The sequence below is a fragment of the Phyllostomus discolor genome, chromosome 1, assembly GCF_004126475.2.
Source record: "Phyllostomus discolor isolate MPI-MPIP mPhyDis1 chromosome 1, mPhyDis1.pri.v3, whole genome shotgun sequence".
Classification (NCBI taxonomy): Eukaryota; Metazoa; Chordata; class Mammalia; order Chiroptera; family Phyllostomidae; genus Phyllostomus; species Phyllostomus discolor.
The window spans coordinates 74,877,043-74,899,631 of record NC_040903.2 but is presented as its reverse complement, the minus strand read 5'-3'; the positions used below and the strand labels follow the sequence as shown (position 1 = coordinate 74,899,631).

General features: G+C 49.4%; 1 protein-coding gene across 1 annotated transcript; it reads right to left on the bottom strand.

Moving 5' to 3' along the window:
- Positions 1-10,912: 10,912 nt before the first annotated feature.
- Positions 10,913-12,073, bottom strand: LOC114493421 (calmodulin-like). Its single transcript, XM_028508277.2, has one exon. The coding sequence runs from the start codon at positions 11,905-11,907 to the stop codon at positions 11,458-11,460; it is 450 nt and encodes a 149-aa protein (XP_028364078.1). The 5' UTR covers positions 11,908-12,073; the 3' UTR covers positions 10,913-11,457.
- Between the last annotated feature and the right edge of the window lie 10,516 nt (positions 12,074-22,589).

The following is a 22,589-nucleotide window of genomic DNA, read 5'->3' as shown; positions in this document are numbered from 1 at the left end:
AGAAGATGGCCCAAAGCCTATCTTGACTTCTCAGTGCAGGCAGGGGTTTTTATAAGGAGGGAGAGCGAAAGCAGAACAAAGAGATCAGGGGGAGGGGTTGACAAGTTCTCTATGTGCAAACAAGCACAGTCCATTCCAATAAGGACCTCGAGACTGGTCAAGTGATGGTCTGGTGTGCATCATCCCGGTTTTATGGTTGAAGGTCAGCAAGTATCCCAGACCTTGGACGACTGAAGTTCGGAGTCTGTATCTTCTGAAGTTAGTTCCTAGAATTCTTATACAAACATGCTGTTTATCTACAAGCTACATATTAGTCAGAGTCAGCACTTACCAAAACAGTGTCAAAGGAACAGTGGGCTGGGTTACAATTCCCCACTGTCACACTGAATAGTTACAGCCTATGCAACTGTTGTGGGGAGAGTTGTGGGATAACCAGGCCAGCAGGAGCTCATCAGTACACTGGGACTTGGACCAAACCAGAAAGAACAAATAAGAAGTAAGTTTCAGGAAGAGAAACCAAGGCTCTCCAGGGCCCTGAAGCAGAGGAGTAGGTCATACAAACATCAACCAGGCGTAGCTGTGGTCTGAGGTCTGAGGCCTGTGGCCTGCTGCTCTTTGTCCCTGAATCTTACATCCCAGGATACCAAGCAAATAAGCTGACCTTGAATGCCCAGTCTTACTCAACCTCTCTTAGTTTCACAGTAGGGGAAATTGACTTGTCCAGATCCTGGATATATAATAACCACGCAAGATTTGTCAAAGATGCGAACGTAGTGGTTCAAAAACACAAACAATAAACACTACCATTTATTAGGTATCTACCATCTGCAACCCCACCCCTACTCTTTGGGGGGCAAAAAAACTGCAGGCCAAGGCTCTAGCCCAGTCTGTCTTCTTCTCTTCCCACCCCCAGTACAGAGCTACAGGCCTCGTACCGAGGGAGCTGGCATGTGCTGAGCCCACACATCCACGTTCTGCCTACATCCCACCACCCAACACACCACCCATCTCCCCCACCCCCCATGCAGCTGGTCCTTGGGCTGGGGTGAGCAAATGGTTGCAGGGGACCAAATGGGGAACTCCACTGGCCTACACATCCCCTCTCCTGTAGTCAAGAGACACTGGGAAGGCTGCAGTCATCGACTGGCCATGAAGTGGGCTCTACCAGCCTGTGTTCTGAAAGACCACAGAAGTTTTGCAATCATTGTGCTTAACTCCCAATTTTACTTTTTGTGCACCTATTTTATTTTTTATTATATTTTTTCCATTACCATTTATCCCCCATACCCTCTTCCACCTCCTTTCCTCCCAATTTTAATTCTGTGCATCCTCCAAATGCCTCATTGCTCCAGCTTATTAACTTTATTTTCATGATGTTAAGCTTCTTCTGTTACTGCATCACAAGAAAGAGGCCAGAGAGGTATTTTCACTGATTCTCAGAGTAGGAGTTAGGATGGCCTGGCCTCAAGTCATAGGCTAAGTATTCTTGAAATTTACTGTGGAGAGTGGGGCGGGGGTGCAGCAGACATCTCAAAGAGACTGATGGTGACCCAAGGCAGCTGAGCCCTCCCCCAACAGGACTGTGATAGGGATGCACGTGCTGTACATGTCAAGATGCCATGGACTGAGATAACAAATGGGGGTTTCAAATGTTAGCTGCAAATCAGAAGTCACGCTCTGTTTGCTCTTCTTGGAGTGGCAGGCACAGGTCTGCAAAAGAGCCCATTGCCACATGCAGCTCCCTTCTGCAGGAAACAGCCTGTCCTTCCTCCCAACTGGTAGCTCTTGCATTTCATTGGGACCCAACTCAAAGTCCAGCCTGGGTAGCACCGCCCCTCAGAATCTGTATAATATTCCCTAGGTCTTGCCTGGGTGGTCCCCAGAGGATCCCCTAAGCTCAACCACATACCTTTCTACCCTACCCCCAAGGAACCTGGGCAGGATTTCCACCACCCAGTCCTTGGAGATGTCCCATTCTTCCTGCTCCAGTCTCTGGAGATGCAGCTCCAGGGAAAACTGGGGTGTCTGCCAGCCTCTGACAGCTGTGTTTCCACTTGTGGTGGGAGCACAGCAGAAGAATAAGATGCAGAGGATCTTGGGGAAAGCACTCTCCCTCTGTACTTCCACACTGGCCTTAGAAGGGCTATATACACTAGAAGCTTCCAGTAGCCCAAACCCCTGGCTTTAGAACCCACACAGGTTTACTAGGTGATTTGTTTGCTATCATCTGTTCATGTCAACAGCACTTCCTGGATGTCTATCCCAAATCCCTCCCGAAGTTACTGACCTTGACCTTCATTCTCTAGCTTTGCTGGTCTAGGACAAGAAGTGCCCTCTTCTTTCCTTCTGTCAGGACAGATAGTGTCAGTCCCTCTAACAGCCCCCTGCCTCTCTGCCTCTCTCTGGGCTGATAGAAATCTACAGGTCATGGTACTTTTTTTGATGAGCAAAAACAGAAGTTTTGAGGCCTCAAGGAATTTTTGAAAACCCTTGGTGAAACCAATCAGAAGATCTGGAAGCTGTATCTTTAAAAGGCTCCCTCTGTGACTGCAGCCAGATTTTGGTCCTGAGCCCACTGGGGCTTGAGAAGAACAGCAGGGGACCAGTGCTGTGTCCCTTCCTGAGGTGTGGGAGCCACAGGAGGAAGGCCGCCTGCAGGACCAAAGCACCAGGGCTCCTCTCCCTCCACCCACACCCACCCGGCAGGTAAAGTCTCTGTGTGTTCTCTGTCTCTCTCCTCCTCCAACTCCCTCACACCTTGTCCCCATCACACCCTGCTTTCCTCCCCTGGAATGCTAGGGAAGCCCATCCCTCAGTGGCCTTGGTCCCTTCCCAAGTATAAAGGAAGGTTGGGTTACATCTTGTTTCTAAAGGTCCAGTCATGTGAGAGCCACCACCACAATTTTGCATTTTTGTACTATTCTCTACCTGATATTTTTCTTATCTACGTGTTCAGCATTTAGTAAATGTATTTGAAATGACCATTTCATGTCACTTTTATAAGTGGAAAACAAGCTTCCCTTTCTATGAAAAGAAGGAAACAATAACAATGTCCTCAAAACAAAACCATGTTAATCAATCCAGCCTGGACACTTCAGCCTCAGAAAGGCAGGTCTGCTCTCTTCATTACACTGGCCAGCTTAAGGCCTAAAATCACCTCCGGTATCAGCCCCGGTACAGGTCCGAGACTGGCAGACAATGGATTTGAAGGTCTCTGGGGTCCCTTTCAGAGCTTCCAAGTTAATTATTTATTGTTCTTCATTTCTTTCTCCCTCTCCTTCCCAGCCCCTGGTTACATCCCCCTGCAATAATTAAAACACATGAATGCAGTCCTCCGGTCTAAAAGAGCCTGGTTTGTTTTCCAGCACCAGCCCACAGGACAAGGGACAGGCATTGTTTTGAGAGAGATAATGGGCTGTTTCCAGCCTCCCTCCCCTCTGGCCCTGATAGATACCATGGGGGTTCCTGACCGGAAATCCCCTCTGCCTCATGGAAAAACCCTCGAAGGAAGCAGAGCAGCCCCGTGGACTGATCAGGCCCCACCCAGAGATGGAACAGTGAAAAATGTCCATCATTCCAGGCCCAGTCAGAAGCCCTGAGACTCTGATAACACTTGTAGGGAGACAGAAGCCTGAGGAAAGACGCGTAGGAGGAAAGGCGCCTCCTACAGGTGCATCTGCACCATATTTCACCACATCCAAAACCACATCCATGGTTTTAACTCTTACAACAACTCAGTAAAGTCTGCAGAGAAGGAGGTGTTGCTAATGAGAAACCCACAGCCAAGAAGCTCTACCCAAGGTCTTACTCAAGGTCAGCACCAAGGTCAGCTTTTATCCCCTCCCCTCCTTTCCCCTTCCTATCTACAGTTGTCATGACTAACACCTCACCAAATTGATTGCATGATTGCTTCTAGAACTCATAATGCCAAGCCCTCTAAGGCCACTGGTGAAGTTGGCCTGAGCCCCTGGACTGGGAAAGAAGAGAACCTGGGTCTGTTATGGGCCAGTCTACCTTCACCTTGGTGCCCCAAGCCAGCCCACCCCTTCCCTGCCACACAGTCTTCCCAGGGCTTCCTCCTTGTGGTGGGTGGTGCACCCCGTTCTGCTTCTCTTCTCTCAAGGAACATGAGCACACACACCTTATTTCTCTTCTCTTCCCTCCTGTCCTCCTAGGGCTGGGGGAGATGTGAAGTCAGCCTCAGCCCCAAGCCCTGAGCTTACTTGGCTCACAGCTTGGCACACCTGCAGCAACCTTCCCCTCAGCCTCACCCTGTCCTGTCCCTCCTTCATTAGCTCAGGCTCAGGTCATCGGATCAGCCTCCTCCAGGGCCTGTCTCTCTGCTCCCACTCACCCTGCACAGCACTGCTGAGACAGTCTTCCCACAGCACAGTTCTGACAATTTTCCACCTCTGATTAAAAGCCCTACTGTGAGTTTCCATCTCAACTTCTGGAAAACAAAATGCGCTGATAACGCATATGAGTATAGTTTTATTACTTACATGAAATAAGCGGTTCTGGGCGTTAGTCTTAGCACTTTATCTGTATCACTCACTTAAGTTTCCCAACAGCATTGAGGGAGATATTATTATTATTTCCACCCCCACCCCACTTAACAAGTAAGGAAACTGAGGCACAGAAAGTGTAACTAACTTGCCCAAGGTCACACAGCTGGTAACTGGCTCAAATGGAATTTGAAAAGATGCCAAACTCCTGGCAGTCAGACCTCCTGTGTAACAGGCTCCAACATCTCCCTGGCCTCCCAGGCAGTGTGGATGTCCCCAAACGCAGTGCGTGTCCCCACTGCTATACTTTTACTCTCCTGGTTCCCTCTGTCAAGAGCGTCCTCTCACTTGTTGATAGCCTCACCCACCCTCAATACAGAGCCCGGGGCCACCACCTCAGCATCTCTGCCCTTTGCTGTGCACACTGGTGACACCTGCCACCCACTGTCTCTGCACATGGTCATTTATGAAACTCTGATGAAGCCCATCCCTTGGTGGCCTTGGTTCCATCGCAAGTATAAAGGAAGGTTGGGTTACTTCGAGTTTCTAAAAGTCCAGTCGTCTCATCTTCCTTCGAGGACAGAAGCTGGTGTGACATCTCACTCCATGTCTTCATAGACCCATAATAAGGTAGGTGGCTCAAGGAAACACGGAATGAATAATGAATAGATGGATGAGTGAATGAGTGAGTGAGTGTGTCACCACCGTTAGCACCTCTACCTCACTGTTGTGACCACCAGGCTCTGGGTTGGGGAAAACACAGTTCCTCAAAAGCACTGCCATTCCTGTCCTCAGGATTTGACTTCCATTTGAGTCAAAGATCAACCAGGAAGAAAGGCAGGAGTTCTCAGGTTGGTGAAGCTCCTGGCACCAAGTGTCTCTGGGTGGCAGAGTAGGTATTGGGGCTGGCAGGTCACCAAGCAGAGCACCATTTGTTCCCAAAGTGATTCAGACTTGATTTGTGCAGCCTCCCACTGTGGAGATCTCTAGAGCAGGGTGCTTATTCTCTGGATCCTCCCCGAGCTGTGCCCACATGCCCAGGGGGCATGGGCACCTGGTAGTCATGGTTTCCAGGGACAAGTCACAGCAGTGCTTTTATTCTTGCCTTCTCAGCCTTGCCCACAAGCACCTGAGAGCTTAAAGGAAATAACCAAGCCTGGGCCACCCACCAACTGAGGGTCAGAAAATCAGGGAGCCCAGGCTAACTGAGGGGCCCCCACACGGTTTTTTGATAGCGCTCTGAGTAATTGTGCAGCCCAGAAGGAGAACTGCAGAGTGCTAACAAAGGGCAGGCATGGGCTGGAAAGCCAGTGGGTGCCAGTTGCCTGTGGGCGAGGACCATCTGCAGTAGGGAAAGAGACCAGAATACAACAAGACAGGGAAGAACTGCAGATAAGCAAGCAGGAGCTCACAGAGTGAGACATTTGGGCCCTTCCCCAGATTATAGTAAAGCCAGAGAGAAGTGCAGGGAGGGGCAGGTGAGGTCATCTGCTGGCTGGGCGGCAAGGAGGTGAAGGCAGGCCCTGACTACATAGGTGCGAGACTGGGAAAAGCCGCCTCTGCTCCCTCTAGAGGGTGACCCAGCATAGTCCCAGTGAAAGAGGCATAGGGTGGCCACATTTAATGACTCAAAACTTAGAACCTGGGCTAGTTTACAGAGAAAAGAGGACAGGAATAATTTACCTAGATTGTTCCCGATACTCTGGAACATACAGCTCCTGTGCCTATTGACAATCTGCTCTTGATGACTTTCCAGGGTAGAAGGGGGATCTTCATCTTGACCTTGACCTGAAATCTTATAAACTGCTCCAAATGATCTTATAGCTAAATCTTTGTCTTTCCTACAGGTACATGCCCTAGAATCTCTGTATTTCTAGATCAAGAGGGAATGGACTTGTGAAGGTTAATTTTATGTCAACCTGACTGGGCTAAGAATGCCCAGGTAGCTGGTGAACATTATTTGTAAGGGTGTCTATGTAGGTATTTCTGGATAAAATTAGCATTTGAACTAGTGAACTGAGCAAAGCACACTGCACCTTCCCTCAATATGGTGAGCATCACCAATCCACTGAGTGCCCAAACAGAACAAAGAGGCAGAGGATGGGAGCATTCACTCTCTGCTGGAGCTGGGACATCCATCTTCCCCCACACTGGACATCAGAACTCCTGGGTCTCAGGCCTTCTGACTCAGATCAGGACCTACACCATCGGCCCCCCAGTTCTCAGGCCTTGGGACTTGAACTGAGCCATACCACTGGCTCTCCTGAGCCTCCTACTTGCGGATGGCACAGTTGGGACTTCTCAGCTGAGCTCATTTGTGTAATAAATCTCCTCTTCTACGTCTCTGTATGTCCTATTGGTTCTGTCACTCTGGAGAACCCTAATACAGAACTGTTGGAATCTTATGGTCTCACGGGGGCTGTTTTCATAAAAATGGGGCAGCAGAGAGTCACTATCCCTCTTCAGCCACACCTGGGGCCTGCCCCCTCCCCAGTGAGTGTGACATCGCAGAGATGCCTTTTACTCCCAGGGCACTCTGGAAGCCATCTCTGCAGCTGGAGGTGATACCTCATGGGGGAGGGGGCCAGTATCTAGTGCAGGTGTAGGAGGGTTGGTGCTGAATCAACCACAGGCCAGGAGTCTACACACCCTGCACTCAGATTTCCCAATCTGGTGTAATGTTGATGGCTTTTACTTTATTATTTGGGTTCTGAGGAAGGAGGCTAGGCCTTGTTCAAAAGGAACTTCAATATAAGGTGCACTTTGATGAGGACTGTACAAAAGGCCAGGGTGGGGGGAGCAGAGATCTAGTCACTCTCTCCCAGGGCACGTATCAAGAACTTATGATGTGCTGGCCCTGTTCTGGAAAGCTTCCTGGAGGAGGTGGCATTTGATATGGACCTTCAAAGAGGAATGGGTTCATCAGGCCTGTAAGGAATAGCTATAAATTAGGATTTAAAAGATCCAGGGAAATTCAATGAAGAAAAGGTATTGTTTAGTATATGAAGTTGGAAACATCTGTTTTGACCAGTAGAGTAATTCCTCTAAAATCAATGTACTGATTAACATCTGGAAGAATTGGGACAACATTTTGTTTCAGCTTAAATTGGTTGTGTTTTCACTCCAACCAATTCCAACAGATTTATCAGTTCAGTGCTGCTCACCTGAATCAGTTTGTGCATGACTTGTATTTCAGACACAAAGCATTTACAAATACTTAAAATACACACAAATATCCATTTGACCAAGCCACTTAATAATCTCTGAATTAAAGGAAGCACTAAAGCAACAGTTTCTATTGACAATCTGTTAGAGGAGAGAAATGCACCCTATCTATAATCCATAAAATCCTTGATGTCAGAGACATTTACCACTATGCAATCTTGAAATGAATCGGTTTTCCTTCCCCCAAATCATGGATACCATGTATGGAGAAAGACAAACAAACAAAAACAGGGAACTTTCTTCTTTGTCAGGTTGTAGTATAATGTTTATGTGAATTGACTGCAATAAAATAATTTATCAAGCCAACATGTAAAACTAACTAAAATATTAAACTGGAAAGAGAACACTTCAGAGAAATCTTCAAAAACTGTTAACACATCTCACCCAACACACATCTCTGTAAATTCTTATAAGGTGTTTGTAAAGATAATTTTTTCGTAGATTGGGCAATAGCAGCAAATGGACCATGTGCAGAACTAGTCTTGGCAAACTGATTTTCAGAGAAGTCGCTTTCAGAGAATCGAGTTTCCCTGAAGTGCCCTAAAGCCGTGTTGGCTCCTCAGAGGCTTCTTGCGCACTTCCTAGCTCTTCTCGGTGTCCCAGGCTGGGACGGGCGGCTGCGGGGACTCCGCGTGAGGGAGTGGGGCCCACCTCAGCCCTCAGAGGCCTTCAGGGAAGTTTGGAGCTGGCACTAAAACCTGCTGTGTGTCTCCTGCAGAGTCAGCGTGACAAGAGTCACTAAAACTCAGGATTCCCAGCTTCCAAAAGACATTCTGCCCTACGGGTCCCCACCAGCCCCCTCCACCCGACCCCCTCCTCAGGGCCAGCTCCTCCTGGGGCAGGGCCACAGGTGATGTGTGAGGGTCACCGGAGGGGACGGCCCTCAAACCCCTTAAGTCCGTTCCAGGTCCTCGTCTCACTCAGGACCTCCTGTACATCACTTCCTCTCCGGGACCCAGATTCTCTTTCTGTTCTCCTCAGGCAGTAGATCAAGAGACGTTTGTGCTGCCTTCTTCTTGCCTGGAGGCCTCATCAAACCCTTTTCAGGACAGCTCATTGGTGAGAAGCCTCCAACATCCAGTCTCTAATACCAGCCAAATCTTCTCAGTCCCTGGGCTGCTGGCTTCATCTCCCTCTAGCCCTCCGTAAGTTCTCATCTCCCATGTACTGCATGCATTATTTTTAGTTTGACGTATTTTAGACATACAACAATATGGAGAAAAACAAAGGTAGCTTCCATGGAGCTGTCAGCAAGCTTAAGGAAGAAAACATGAAGGCATCTATCAAGGGCTCTGCATCTTGCTCTCTGAGGAAACATTGGTCCTGAACTTGGAGCTCACTGTTTCCATGTGTGAGCTAAATATTTCTTCAAAGTCAAAAACTCCCCACATTCTTTTAAAGAAACGAAAATTCATTTTACACGCCACAGACTTGAACAGTCACTCGTTCTCAGACATTTGGACCTGGTGGGCCACTAAAATGTCTGAATTAATTTTGGGCACATGTAGGACTCTCAGAATAAGAACATGAAAAAAAAAAACCCCACAAAACTATCATCTGCTATTAAGTGGCTTTATGAAAGAAAGAACATTTAACATGAAAAATATGGAGAGAGCATATTCTCAGAATTTAAAAAACTGAATCCATTTAGGTTAGTCAAAAAGTCTTTATTTTTCTCATTTTCACACAGCCTGGGAAACGTCATCTTATACCTCTTTGGCATTTAGGAATCACTAATTCAGAAACTCAGACTGCTGTGACCTATGTCCCTCAGAGGACAGGGACTTTCTGGAGGGAACCACCCTCATCCTGGATGCCGAAGCACTTTTGCGCCCCCCATCACCCCACCAGGCCTGTGCCTACCTCTGCCCCCATTTCCTTATCTCTACCTAAGCCTTTATGTCCAGATATAGGTAGACACCTGCCTCCCCCGCCCATCCCCGCCCTTCCTCAGGGCCCTTGGGGACCTGAGAATTTCTTCCCTTCTTCCTTCATAGTTCCCCCAGCCCACTGGCCACCACCCAGCCCTCAAGCCCAGGACCTTCCCTTATGTGTCCAACCACAGGCCACACTCTGGAAGGGATGTGGCCAAACTCTGAGGGAAGAATTTGAACCATTAGAATACCAGGTAGCAGTATGTGGGGGTCATGGGAGACTGGAGTGACCTACTGGAAATATCAAATGGAGGAAAATAAAAGAAAAAGGTCATCAATGCAGCAGCCCGATCTTGCTGACCTATCCACTCTCCCACCCCCTCCACAGGTGCTCAAATGAGGGGGTGAGTGGTGCAGGGGGCGGGCAAGTGGTGCACTTTTGCAATAACCCCCAGGGAAAGCTGGTTCTGCCTCTCCCCACCCTGAGCTGAGAACCACTGATGTGACACAAACCAGGGTAAGATAAAGTCAGTTATCATTGACAGTTTGGGCTCAAATTTCATTCAGTCAAATAGGAACAAAAGGGAACTCATTTCACAAAAGGGGAAGCAGAAGCCCTTCACTAAATGGCACCCAGGGCCACAGAGCTGGCTGCAGACAACCCTGACTGGCCCCTTAACCTCACTGGGCCTCAGTTTCCTCATGTGCAAGATGAGCTCAGACTAAATTGTCTCTGAGAACCAGGATGAGGGAGCCTCGGAAATTCAGAACTGTGACAAGCAGCCGCAAACGGGTCTAATTTTTAACCACATGGTGATACCATAAATCCAAGTTCAAATGGCAGCTCTCCTGACATCAGGGGGGCCAGGCAGCTGCCAGCAGACACTTATCGTCTATGTCCATCTTTCTGACCCTCCTCAGCTCCCCTGGAACACACCCACAGCCTGGGAGCAACTTCAGAGCCCCCAACTCACAGAGGGGCCTTCAAGGGGCAACAACAAGGGGCAACAACAAGGGGCTAGGTCTTGGGATGGGAGCAGAAGAGGAAGGAAACTTCTCACAGATGGCTGGCTCTCCACTAGAAACACCCCAGATCTCCCTAGGATCTGACTGGCAAGCAGCCCCACCACAAGTGCCACCATCCCTTTGCCCATCACAGCACCTCTGTCTTCCCTGCTTCCCAACTGTCCTGCTTTCATTCCAGTGAGGCTACCTCCACCTTTGTGGTTTATAAATCTACACACCCCTGCATCTCAAACACACACACACACACACACACACACACGCATTTAAAAAAATACAGTTGGCTGTATTCAAAGGATGGTAAACTTTATTGTTTGTGCTGTAGGCAGTGTCCCAGCTCAGCTCTGGGGTCCATGCTCTGTCCTGATCCAGAAGCTCAGGCAAAGAACCATGTCTCTTCCACCCTGACCACCCCCAGACCACGACCACACCCCTTCTTCTCTGCAGGATCAGAGGGGAGGCAACAGAGAGACATCTGGCCTGTGCAGGCTGGTTCTCCTACTGGGAACAAGTGAAAAGGGTAGAAACTCAAAAGAATCTCACATGCTGCCTTTGGGGACACTTCGAAAATTCAAACAGCAGCATACCACCCTCAGAGTTCACGTTCCTTTTATTTGGGCCACCACCTGGCTTTGGGGATTTTTCACAACAGCCCTGTGAGGTAAGGGGCAGCCCCAGCTCCCCCAGGCACAGAGGGGGTCCCAACAGCCCATAACCCAGACCAAGAGAGGCCAGGGGCCCCACCACCCAGACTTTCCCTTTACATCCCAGTGCACAAGCAGGAACCCCAGAACCAGAGTCAGGCAGAGGAGGCAGGCCAGCCCAGGGCCTCACTTCTGGCTGAGGATGCGCGAGAACTCCTCATAGTTCACCCGTCCATCCTTGTCCAGGTCTGCCTCCTGGATCATGGCCTCCAGCTCCTCCTGGGTGAGCTTCTGCCCCACCCGGACCATGGCCTGCTTGAGCTCATCAATGGTGATATGGCCGTCCCCGTCCAGGTCGAAGGCTTGGAACACCTCCTTCAGGTCCTGCTCACCGCCCCAGGACTTCATCCTCTTCGCCATCGCTGCCAGGAACTCCGGGAAGCTGATGGCGCCGTCGCCATCCGTGTCCAACTGGGAGATGATATTCTTCAGTTCTTCCTCTGTTGGGTTCTGGCCCAGGGCCTTCAGGACTTCGCCCAGCTCCTGCACATTGATGGTGCCATCCCCATTCTTGTCGAACCTGGTGAAGGCCGCCTTGAACTCAGCCACCTGCTCTTCAGACAGCTCCTCTGCCATGTCGCTTGCTGCCAACCAGCTCAAAGGGCTTCTGTCAGAGCTGGGGACGAGACTGTGTCTGTGTGAGGGCAGAGCTCGGATGGCAGCCTTGCCATGGGGTGGGAACCCCTCCTTTTCTGCAATCGGTGCGAGGGAGGAGGCAGGCTCCCCACCCACCCCATGTCCTCAGGCAAAATCCTCCTCCCGGGAGGGACCGACCAGTGGCAGACCAGAAATGCAGGAATTGGAGAGGTAGGGCCCCGCCCTGGAGAGGCTGGAGTGTACTCCCTAGGGCCATGGGGCCTGCCAGCCTCTCCTGGCCCAGAAGGTTTTTGTCAGATGATTCTCACAGAGACCCAGGCCACACTGAGGGAACCAGATGGCTTCTGCAATTTATAGAGCCTGAGGCTGGGAAGGGAGCCTCCTCAGTGGACACAGCAGCCCTAGAGGAGTGAGATCGCTATGTCTGGTGTTCCTGTTTCCCTCTCTCTCGAGGCTGCTGTCCTGCTCTTGTCCCACAGGCCAGTACTAGTGGGAGTCAGGTGGAGCTAGAATTGAGTGGAATTTTACCAGGGTAGAACCATGGGTGTCATCAAATGTCCAATCCAGGGCTTTCAACAAATCAATAGATGGAGGAAGTAGCCAGCTGCCTGTGGCTTCGAGAAATCAAGGAACTGGGTTGGTTGTGGTTAGGACCTGGCACACAGGTGGTGGTGAGACTTGTTTATTAAATGATGTTCCAAGTGTGGCTTAAGAGGTGAGGAAATGGCTTCCTGTCCCGCAGAATCCTTCTCTAGCTTGATTCCATTCTATCATGAAGTCCAAGTTTCTCTGTGCAGATGCAGGGAAGGATTGTGTGTTGGTTTACGTTCACAGGGTAGTCTTGCCTGAGAGCCATGGGGAGACTGGAGGGCATTGGGTGGCCCGAGCAGTCCAACCCCTGAAGATGCTCAGGGGTAGAAGGACGTACAAGGGCTGGCTGAAAACTGCAAACATGGCCAAGCTTGCAGGTTTACTAAGAGTCAGGCATAAGCACAGAAATCCAGCCTGGGAATCTCCCCAGCCCACTGTCTTGTCTGTTCTTTGGAAGGAAATCCCACTGCTCTAAGTGGCAGAGTCTTATGTAGACCAAGAGCTTGGCCCTTGGGCATTGTCCTCAAGTGCTTAGTTAGTGAGACCCAAGACTGTGCAGGGACATTTGCCTTGGAGTCCCCACAGTGATTTTCTCAAGAAAAACTCCTCTTGATCCCCATCAATTCCCAGGAGCTCCCTTCGCCTCTGCCTGTATGTAAGGAATACATTCTGTCACTCTCCAACTGAGAAATGTGATCAACTCTGTCTCTCTCCGGTTCAGCCCTCAGACAGACTGAGGATCCTCTCCTTCCCTGCAGGGCAGCCGGGCAAGCACCTTTCTCCCCAGCACTGCACACCCACCCCCAGCCCACGCCAAGTCCAGGGGACCCAGATAGAAAGAGACACAGAGGGAAATGTTCCAGTTATGTAGCTCCTTTTATAAAGACATCTAGCAGAATCATTGCTACTTCATCTTTGTGCTGAAATAGTACGGAGACCTTAATACCTATTGAGCAACTAATTTCCCAATGAAACTGACAACCAGTATCGGTTGGAACGTGTGGGTCCACCTAAGAGACCAGCACAGGGAAGCTCCAGCTTCGTAGGCGAGAGAGGAAGGGCGGAGCGCCTAATAACTGGAGCAACCCAGCTCCTTTATTTATTTTTTAAGAACATCTAAAGATATAAATCTGTATTTTAAATTTCTTTTTCTTTCATCTTATTAACAGCACTTGTGATTAAAAACCCAAGATGCTTATTATTTTCTTATTTTCCCTTGGTATTAAATAATACATGGCAAGCAAGGGAGAGCTTTTCTGACACTATCAGACTTGGGTTCTTGGTTCAACCTCCATCTCTGAGTTGTGTCTCAATATCTTCATCTATAATATAGGGTAATATGTCCACCATATCTGATCAGGGCACTTAGGATCAAAGGTCAAAGTACTTTGATCAGCAGAAGGTGTTATTGTTCTGTGACAAGTCTCGTGTTTGAGGTAAACCAACACTCACTCCAGAAAACATCCACTTGAAGGGGAGCCTTGCTCTCACTTATTTTTTGTATACCTTTCTTGATTGAACTGATATAAGAAACTTTTCTGCCTGGGAGGCTTGAGTCACATCAAACAGTCCACACTCAGAACACTAGCTGACTTTTGGAAGTCAGCCCTAACAGATGCAGAGGCTTCTATTCAAAAAGAGAATCTAGCTAAGAGTCATCACGAGACAGGACAATGACCATTATTCATGTAACACTTGTTCTTTCCATGTGGAGATGGGGGCTTCAGGAGGTAAAGTCCTCTGCCCAGGGCCACCCAGAATTTGGGGAGAGACCCAGGCTTCTGGCTGAGTATGTCTTCTTCCTCAGCCCATCATCTGGGTCCTGCTTCTCTAACATATCGCCTTCTCTTTTCAGAGCAGGAATCAGCACTGAAATAACTTCTTCACACCTTCCCACCTACCCAGGCTTCTGCCCAAGTGGGCACGTTGTTGGCTGCCCTAGGCCAGCATCAGGGATAACTGTCTCAAGTGATCAACGCCATCAGGCATCTCACAGCTGAACTTGGGGCTGGGAGAAGGGCAATTGTTGCCATCTCTGATTAAGTGTGATAGAGCCCCTTACTTCCATTGCTGATTTACTTCACATCAGCCTAGGTGCAGAGCCCAGCTCTTTGGAGGGAGTGAGAGAGAACTAGAAATGCCTCTTATTCACGGTATTTCACAAAGTGCATCCGCAGGCCTGTGAGGCTCCCTGTGTGTGATGGGAGTGAGGCTGTGCCCAGGCCAAGGAGCCCAGAGCTGGAGAGACTGTCACTTGCTTGGCACCCTGCAGCTGTGCCCCCTGGGGCCACCTGAGAAGTGTGAACAGGTGCAAAGGGGCACAGAATAGCAGCACCTGACAAGAGTCAGTTTTGCTAAAGGAGTACCTGGAACCACTGAGGATGTGGTTTAGCAAAGAGGGGAGAAATGGGAAGGTTTGCTAGAGAGAGCTTTGAGTCTTTTCAATGTCCCCTATTGGAGGTCAACTTTCAAGCCCAGGACTCATTCCCTCACCTGCCCCCTCTCAGTGTCCCACACTGACACTGTTGCCAGGGAAACCTCAAGTGTTCCTGGTGAGAACTGCCATGGTCCCAGAGGAGAAGAGGGGCCCCTTTATTGAGGAGAGAGATGAGACCTCTGCAGATGTTACAGGAAGGAGAAAACCCTCTGCAAGGCAACTGGGTGAGCACTCACGGGTGTTCATACAGCCTCAAGGAATGGGCGTTGTCACTGTCAGACTGCCTGGTGCAGTGGCCCTGTGTGTGTGTGTGTGTGTGTGTGTGTGTGTGTGTGTGTGTGTTGGGAGAGGGTGTAGGGGCTGAGTTGCCTTCTGCTTAGATGTTTGGAAGCAGTGCTGAAGCCGGCCCCAGCGTTCACCGGACCCTGACCACAGGAGCAAAACATACTCCAGTGCTCCCATTACTATTTGGCTTTGTGGGTGAAGTACTTGTGAGAAACCTGTAAGACAGGTCTTGGAGCTCCTCTGGCTCCCCTGGCTTGCTGGAACATGCTTGTCCCGTACCCTGAAGCCAGTCTCTAGTACTGACATCATCCCTGACCTTGCCCAGGGAGATCCCACCCCCTGGAAACAAGGAAGGAGCCTGCCTACTCAGGAGCCATTCCATGTCCACATGAGGCCACCCCCTGTCATACCTTTCTTAAGGAGTGAGCAGCAGACGCAGGCTCTGCGCCCCCATTGTGCCAGTTCTGCTCCCCTCAGAGGCAGTACAGCATTTGGCAGCTGAGGGCAGGGTCCTGGCTTCCTGTGACACTGGCTGTGTAGCTTGGGGCAAGTGACTTCACCTCCCCAGAGTCAGCTGCCTGCATTGTAAAGGAGATAATACCAGTACCTGCTTTGTAAGGTGTTGAGAAGGTGAAATGAGCTTCACAGAAAGCATTAGATCAGTGCCCAGCATCAAATCAATACTCAGGGAATAGGAGCTTTACTGTGACTCCTTTACCCAGTCAGCCCAAGTCCCTTTTCCTCCAGGCATTTTCCATCAGGCCAAAGACCTAGCATTCTTTGAAGCAGACCTGGGTGGCTTCTAAGTTCTCAGAAAGTCTTCGGCCCAGTTAAGCACCTGATCTCACTGATACCAGGGAGAGAGTCTAGGTATGGAGTCTGCTCATGGAATGGTTTGCCAAAGCCCCTCGGGGCAGGAGGTCCTGGCTGTGGACTGAATTTGACAGATGAACCTCATTCTGCAGAAAAGATCACATCTTGAGGACTCAGAAGTAGGAGACCACCTTTTCATTTGAGATCCCTGTACAATCACAGGTGTGGTTCCTGGACTCCCAGGGGGTCACTTGGGAAAGTGCAGAGGCCTGACTCTCATGGAGATTGTGTTCAAAGAGCCACATCACGTGTCTGCATTCTGGGGATCGTGTGTTTGATTGCGCTGCACTCAGAACAGTTGTTGGCGCCGGCTGCTGTGTGTTCGGTGCCCACAATTTGCCTGGACTTGTTGGGGTGTTGGCGAGAGCAGTCCTTCCCCACTTTTTTTGGTCAGTGACACACCTGGGAACTTGGCAGGACACACACTGCTCTCTGTCCCAGACTGAGGGCTTACTTGCCGTTCACACACAAGCCCGGCCCTGGTGACAATGGCACTGGTTATCCAGTACTTTCTGTAAGAAGTCCTTTCAGCCAAGTATTTTTCCAGATAACTGAAACTGATTCCTCTAACCACTGAGCATTTTAACTCTAACCATCTTTGGTGGAAATCTTTTTAAGGGTGTATTTTGTGTTTTATTTCCTGTCATTTTAAACAAATTAGGTGGAATAAAATCCCAGTGGTTAGAAGTACTCGATGTGATCATCAGCCATGACGTAGCACTGCCCACGGGGACTTTATGTGGGTATGTTTGCCACACACTAGACAATCCCAGCTTGCTGCTAATTTTCTAGTTGACCCCCCCTGACTGTGTCTTGTGGTCAGCTGTTAGTCTTCCATCGGTCTTCGGCTTCACTGCACAGCTATTATTGACATAACTTAGGGCAGAACCCAAAGTTGTAAATCAACAACTTGAATCCAAAAACAGTAATAAATCAGTTCCTCTGAGGGTGGTGCTCGGTGCTGCTAATATATTTCTGGATTTAGAACCAGAACTTAAAGCACCAAGACTGCCATACACCCAAGTGCAGATCAGAGCAGACACTCCTGTAGCAGCCTCTCTCCCTTGTGTCTCTGCTCCGGCCACTGCCAGTTCCACCCACCTGGTAAAAAATAAGTAAAGGAAGGGAACAAGTCTAAGATACTGCTGCAACTGAAGGAGTGACTGTGTTTCACCCAAGTATCCCGATGCCTTGCGCAGAAAGAGTGAATTACGGCACAACGCTCACAGAGCTGGGTCACAGGGCTGCCTTCCTAGGACTTGATGTTTGTGTGGAGAACTTCAGACATCTTTTCCATCATCCACACTACCCTTCCCCCCAGAAAGACACCCTCTCTTTTGCCCTAAGGAGAGCCAGGTGTTGGGGTAATGGAGTCTCTATACAAAGATGCCCTCCTCAGTGTGTAAATGGCCACACAGGGCAGGTCAGATGTCCTGCTGGTGAGCAGCATGTCTCCCACGTGCCCACACGACAAGCTCACAGAGCCTGACAATAGCTGCTACATCGCTGGTCTCCTCTTTCCTGTGTTTCTCTCCCTTCCTTCCTTCCTTCCTTCCTTCCTTCCTTCCTTCTTTCCTCCCTCCCTCCCTCCTCCTTCCTTCCTTCCTTCCTTCCTTCCTTCCTTCCTTCCTTCCTTCCTTCCTTCCTTCCTTCCTTCCTTCCTTCCTTCCCTTTCTTCCTTCCTTCCTCCCTCCCTCCCTCCTCCCTTCCTTCCTTCCTTCCTTCCTTCCTTCCTTCCTTCCTTCCTTCCTTCCTTCCTTTCTTTCTTTCTCTAGTAAAAACCAAATACATGTGGCAGCCTTTTCGAAGTAATCTAGTAACGTGTTATGTATTAAAACTAATCAGAAGATTATATGAGCATGAACAAAAATCTAGGTCATTAACATGGATTGGGAGGTCCCGAAATGGAGGAAAGTGGGCAACCAACTAAAAAAATGAAAAGATGAAAAATGTGTCTGATATGGTCAGTGTGTATATATAAAGTAAGTGGATAACATTAAAAAAAAAAACCTTTATTTTGCTCAATACCTCTTATTTCAATAAGGACTCACTTACTTTCTTCACAATCCCAGGTCTCAGAGAGCTTTCACTTTTGAAAGAAGAGAATCCAGAAAAGCACACATAGCTGAATAAAATTTAAAATGCTGCTTTATATTGCAGCGCTCTTGCTATGAGAAACACTATCTTTGGGAGAAACTGTGCTCTCTAGGTGAGGGGCAACCCTGTTGTGGGCTGGGCGTTCTCTGCAGGGTTTGGGACAAAACAGCCCTGGGTCTCTGGGCTTCCAGATGAGGAGGGTTTCAGTGGGGTTATTTTCCCCTTTCATTTTGGATCTACCTGTGGGACTGTCTTAGCTTCTCAAACTTGCCAGGACAAGATAAGCTCTTGGATTTTTTTTTTTTAATTGCAAATTTGGTGTCTTTGAATGCATCCATGTTAAATAAATACATATGCTCACTTTGGGGAAAACTGTTGGTCCACACAAGGAGCAAAGCCTAGAATATTTGGGGTCTGAGCTGGCATGTGAGAAGTTATTTGACTCCCTCATCCCATAGTGGTGCAGTTGAACTGTAATACTGGGTGTCACATTCCCTAAGACCAGGGACCCAGGCACATGGCTTAAGAAAATACCAGTGTTTCTATATCTGACAGCTGTTGACAGTGGTGGGGACAGATTCCCTGGCTGTGAAGCGACACTATGATGGTCTGTTTGGCGTCTCACATGATGTATTGGCAGCCGCCCTAGGTCTGGGCCTTCTGGTGGGGGACATAGGTGAAATTCCAGGAAAGGAGTCAGCCTCAGAGATAAGACAGTTTTCAAGAAAGCACAAATCAAAAGGCAGCAAAGGAAAACTGAAAGCAGGCAGTTTCTGTTCCTCACACACAAAGCTCCTGACAGCAGGACTTCCCCATTGTTCCTCTTTGGCTCTTCACTGCTGACCCCATGGAAGAATCTTTCATATCTTCCATTGTTCAAATGGCCCCTGCCCCCAGGGAAGAGAGTAAGGGGCTAGGAAGGGAGACTGGGAGGTGGCCAAAGGCACAAGAGGCCAAGAAGTGAGCTGCTCTGGTCTTGGCAGGACCGGGTTTGGGTTTCTTAGAATGTTCAGGTCGTGACAGCAAGGATGCGGAAGACTCGGGTCTAAGCAGGGCAGGCCCTTACCAGCTCTGGTGCTTTGAAGATACTACAGGAGGCTTTGGCTTCATCACCTGTAAAAGAGGTGGGTGATACCTAACCCTTGCGTTTTGCAGGACTGTGAGATGAAGTAGAAAAATCACTCCTTCAAAGCAGCTTACGGAGGTCAGGGCTTAATTTTTCCACCTTCACCATCACTTTAACCCTCTTAGGTTTTCCTTCCTCCCCACAGGAGCTAATGGGACTGGGCCAGCTAACCACCAGTCAATGAGTGCCACTCGGGGCCTTTACACGTTCACTGCCTCCAGACCCTGGGCCTGACGTGGGGGCCTTAACACAGATGATGCAAAGGAAGAAGGGAATGATCCTTGGCCAGGGAGGGGAGAAAGATGGTGACTAACAAAACCAAGGGCCTAACAAAGCAGAGGACAGGGACCAGCACCCAGGCCTGCCCGTGCTTGTCCTCGAAAACACAGCCTGGCAGACACAGAGAGCACTGGCTTAAACCAGGTCAGAACCAAGAACTGGGAGAGCAGGACCAGTTCCACTGCAGCCTGGCAAGCTCATTGCCTAATCTTGGCAGGCCATGGTGATGCGCTGTTGCCCCCATTACCTGAGGGAAGGGTGACTCTTGGTGACCCCCAGAAAGGTTCAGTTGCCCTTTAGGAGAGGGTCCTCAATATGCCACTTCCAGGAGGAGAGCGGGACCAGCACAGACCACACCACTACCTCAACTGGAGCCGTTTCTCCAGAGACACCTGTACCTGCAGAGGAAGCCCAAGCGGCAGAGGGAGTGCCACATGCTTGCTCCTCAGGGACCTTGGGCCTGCACCTCTAGCAGCCTGGGCCGGAGCCCTGGGCAGTGCTGTGCTCAGGGGAGGGAGGGGAGGGGTGAGCAGAAGGGGTGTGGTCCTTCTCACTACAATTCCTTGACTTCCTAGGGCACAGGTGGTAAACACAAAGCCTGTGGGCGGAATCTGGCCCTCCACCTTGTGTTATCTGGCCCAGCACCATGTTTCTGCCCGGCGGCAGCACTGAGGCTGAGCGCCTCGACCCTAGTTAAGGAGTAGTTACATTTACACTGTCCTAAATTTACATTCGGCCCTTTGAAGGCAACCTCGGGGCTGATGTGGCCCCCAGTGAAAATGAGTTTGACACCTCTGTTAGAGCTTGGTGTTGCCCCTCTCCTTGTCACAGATGAAGCTTTAAGGGGCCAAGGAAACTGACCAAGTAACACAACTAGGTCAATAGTAGAGCTGAACCCAACCCTCTGCTGTATCATTCCAGGCCCATGTCATACACAGTGGCCAGGATGCCTCAGCATCAGTGCACATGGACTTGTTCCAGCTGAGTACAGGTGCTCCTGACTCAGGAGCAAGATGAGTGTGTCTGCGTGCCAGGTGCCCTTGCTGCCAGGGTGGGGTGTCCCAAGCCCAGCACCTTCACACGATTACTGAATGTGTCCTGGTACAGCGGTCACTCTCTACTGCCTTGAGGCACCAGGCCAGTGGTCTGTGAAGACCCCAACCCCTTCTTCAGTCCTTGGATCTTCTGACTATGAAATGATTGGGTTGAACAAAAGAAATGTGCTTTTCTGCTCAGGATTCCCTCATCTCACATGAACAGTGTTTGGTATTTAATAATTGCCCTTTCCTCCAATTCCAGTGTCCAGCTGCACCACAGCAGGCATAGTTAACCCATTTCAGAGACCAGGAAACTGAGCAGAGAGGAGGAACTGGCCCCTAAGAAGCAAACCTAGATGCAAAATATGTGACTGTGACTTTGCGTTTATCATAAACTATCTATGAGTTCATTACCTTCCACGTGCACACAGCTCCTGTTCCCAACCAGACGTCTCATCTCATAGTTCTTGAAACCCACCCACACCTGTTGTTCCCCAGGGCTCAAGCACCAGCCACTGCCCTGGACCTCTTCAACATCTTACTGCCAGGGCCTATAAGCCACAAAGAGTTTTTTGGGTTTCTTCTTGGATCACCCTGCTGTTGGGTAGATGTTTCATTGTAAAAGGAATGTTCATATTTGCACTTTTTATCCACCAGTGAAATTTTCCCAACCATTCATGATATACCACTTTCTTATAAATCCAGCTGTCCTGTACTATTCAGCTCCTAATTCTAATGTTTGTCTTTTTTGCTTTCTGTGGTAGGACCCTCCTCTACCCACTTCTCCTCTTAACTCTTTTACATTCCGAGAAGCACCCTTGTGTCTGTTGGCCCAGAGAGCTTGAAGTCTCACTGACATGATGTGCTGTGTCCCCTGTTTTGTCCTCCCTAGTAATAAGCCCGTAGGAGCCCTTTCCCTGCCACCACAGGGACCTTCTTTCTCTTTTCCATAGTCTCGTGCAGACACAGCTCAGTTTCTCAGAGGCAGAACTGGCTCCTCATCCTGTTTCTTTCCTTTGGGAAGTCTCTCTTTCCTGCTCAGCAGCCTCATAACTGGTCCGTGGCAAATACGTGACGATGGTGTATTCCTATTATTTTCTGAAGTCCCCCGGTTGCAGCACTGCTCTGTGCCTGATATAACATGGCTCCTGGCATCCCCCACCACCCTGCCCTTGGACATGAGGTTTCTGAAACTCTTTTGCATCAGGGTTGTGATAATGTCAGCAGTCCCCAGTCATATCTTTTACTGGGTTATCCATTCCAGCCTGACATCATCTCATTGCCTAACCTGGGTAAGCCACACCCATGGCTCTGCTGCCCCAGTTAGCTGATAGAGAGAGGTGATGACCTTATCTTGTCTTCACTGTTTATTCCTATGTTACAGATGAAGCAACTGAGGCTTAGAGATATCACACAACTGGTTCTCGAAAGAGCCAGGAATTTGCATCTCAGTCATCCTTACTCTAGAGCCCAACCCCTCTGCACTGCGCTGTAGTGCCTCTCAGTGTCCTGTAGTCAACTGTCCTTCGTGCACCATTGGAGACAGCTGAAGCACAATTTAAGCGACTCTTGGAGACCTGCTGAGAGCTGGCAGCAAAGGCTTCCACCAGCAGGTCGCAATCTCACCAAGCCCACACTGTGACAAAACACAGTCGCACAATTAGCCAGTGCCCCGGCACTGGGCAGGGATCTGTCTTGATCCAGCAGAAGGGCACAGGGGCTGTAGAACAGTGGTAAGCACACCCATGTGCCTGAAGGAATCGGTATGTCAGTCATGGCCCTGCCTCTCTGTATTCTTAGCTGATTGGAATTGTTTTTAATTTTTTTAGATTAGATAATTTAGTAAATGTACTTGGTACATAGACATTTCTCAATACAGATTAATAAAATCCTTGGAAACAAATTTATCCTTTTAGCATCACCTCCATCAGTGTGT

What these genes read in the sequence shown, in the direction of transcription:
- LOC114493421 (XM_028508277.2), bottom strand. Translation starts at nt 11,907, where the DNA reads ATGGCAGAGGAGCTGTCTGAAGAGCAGGTGGCTGAGTTCAAGGCGGCC.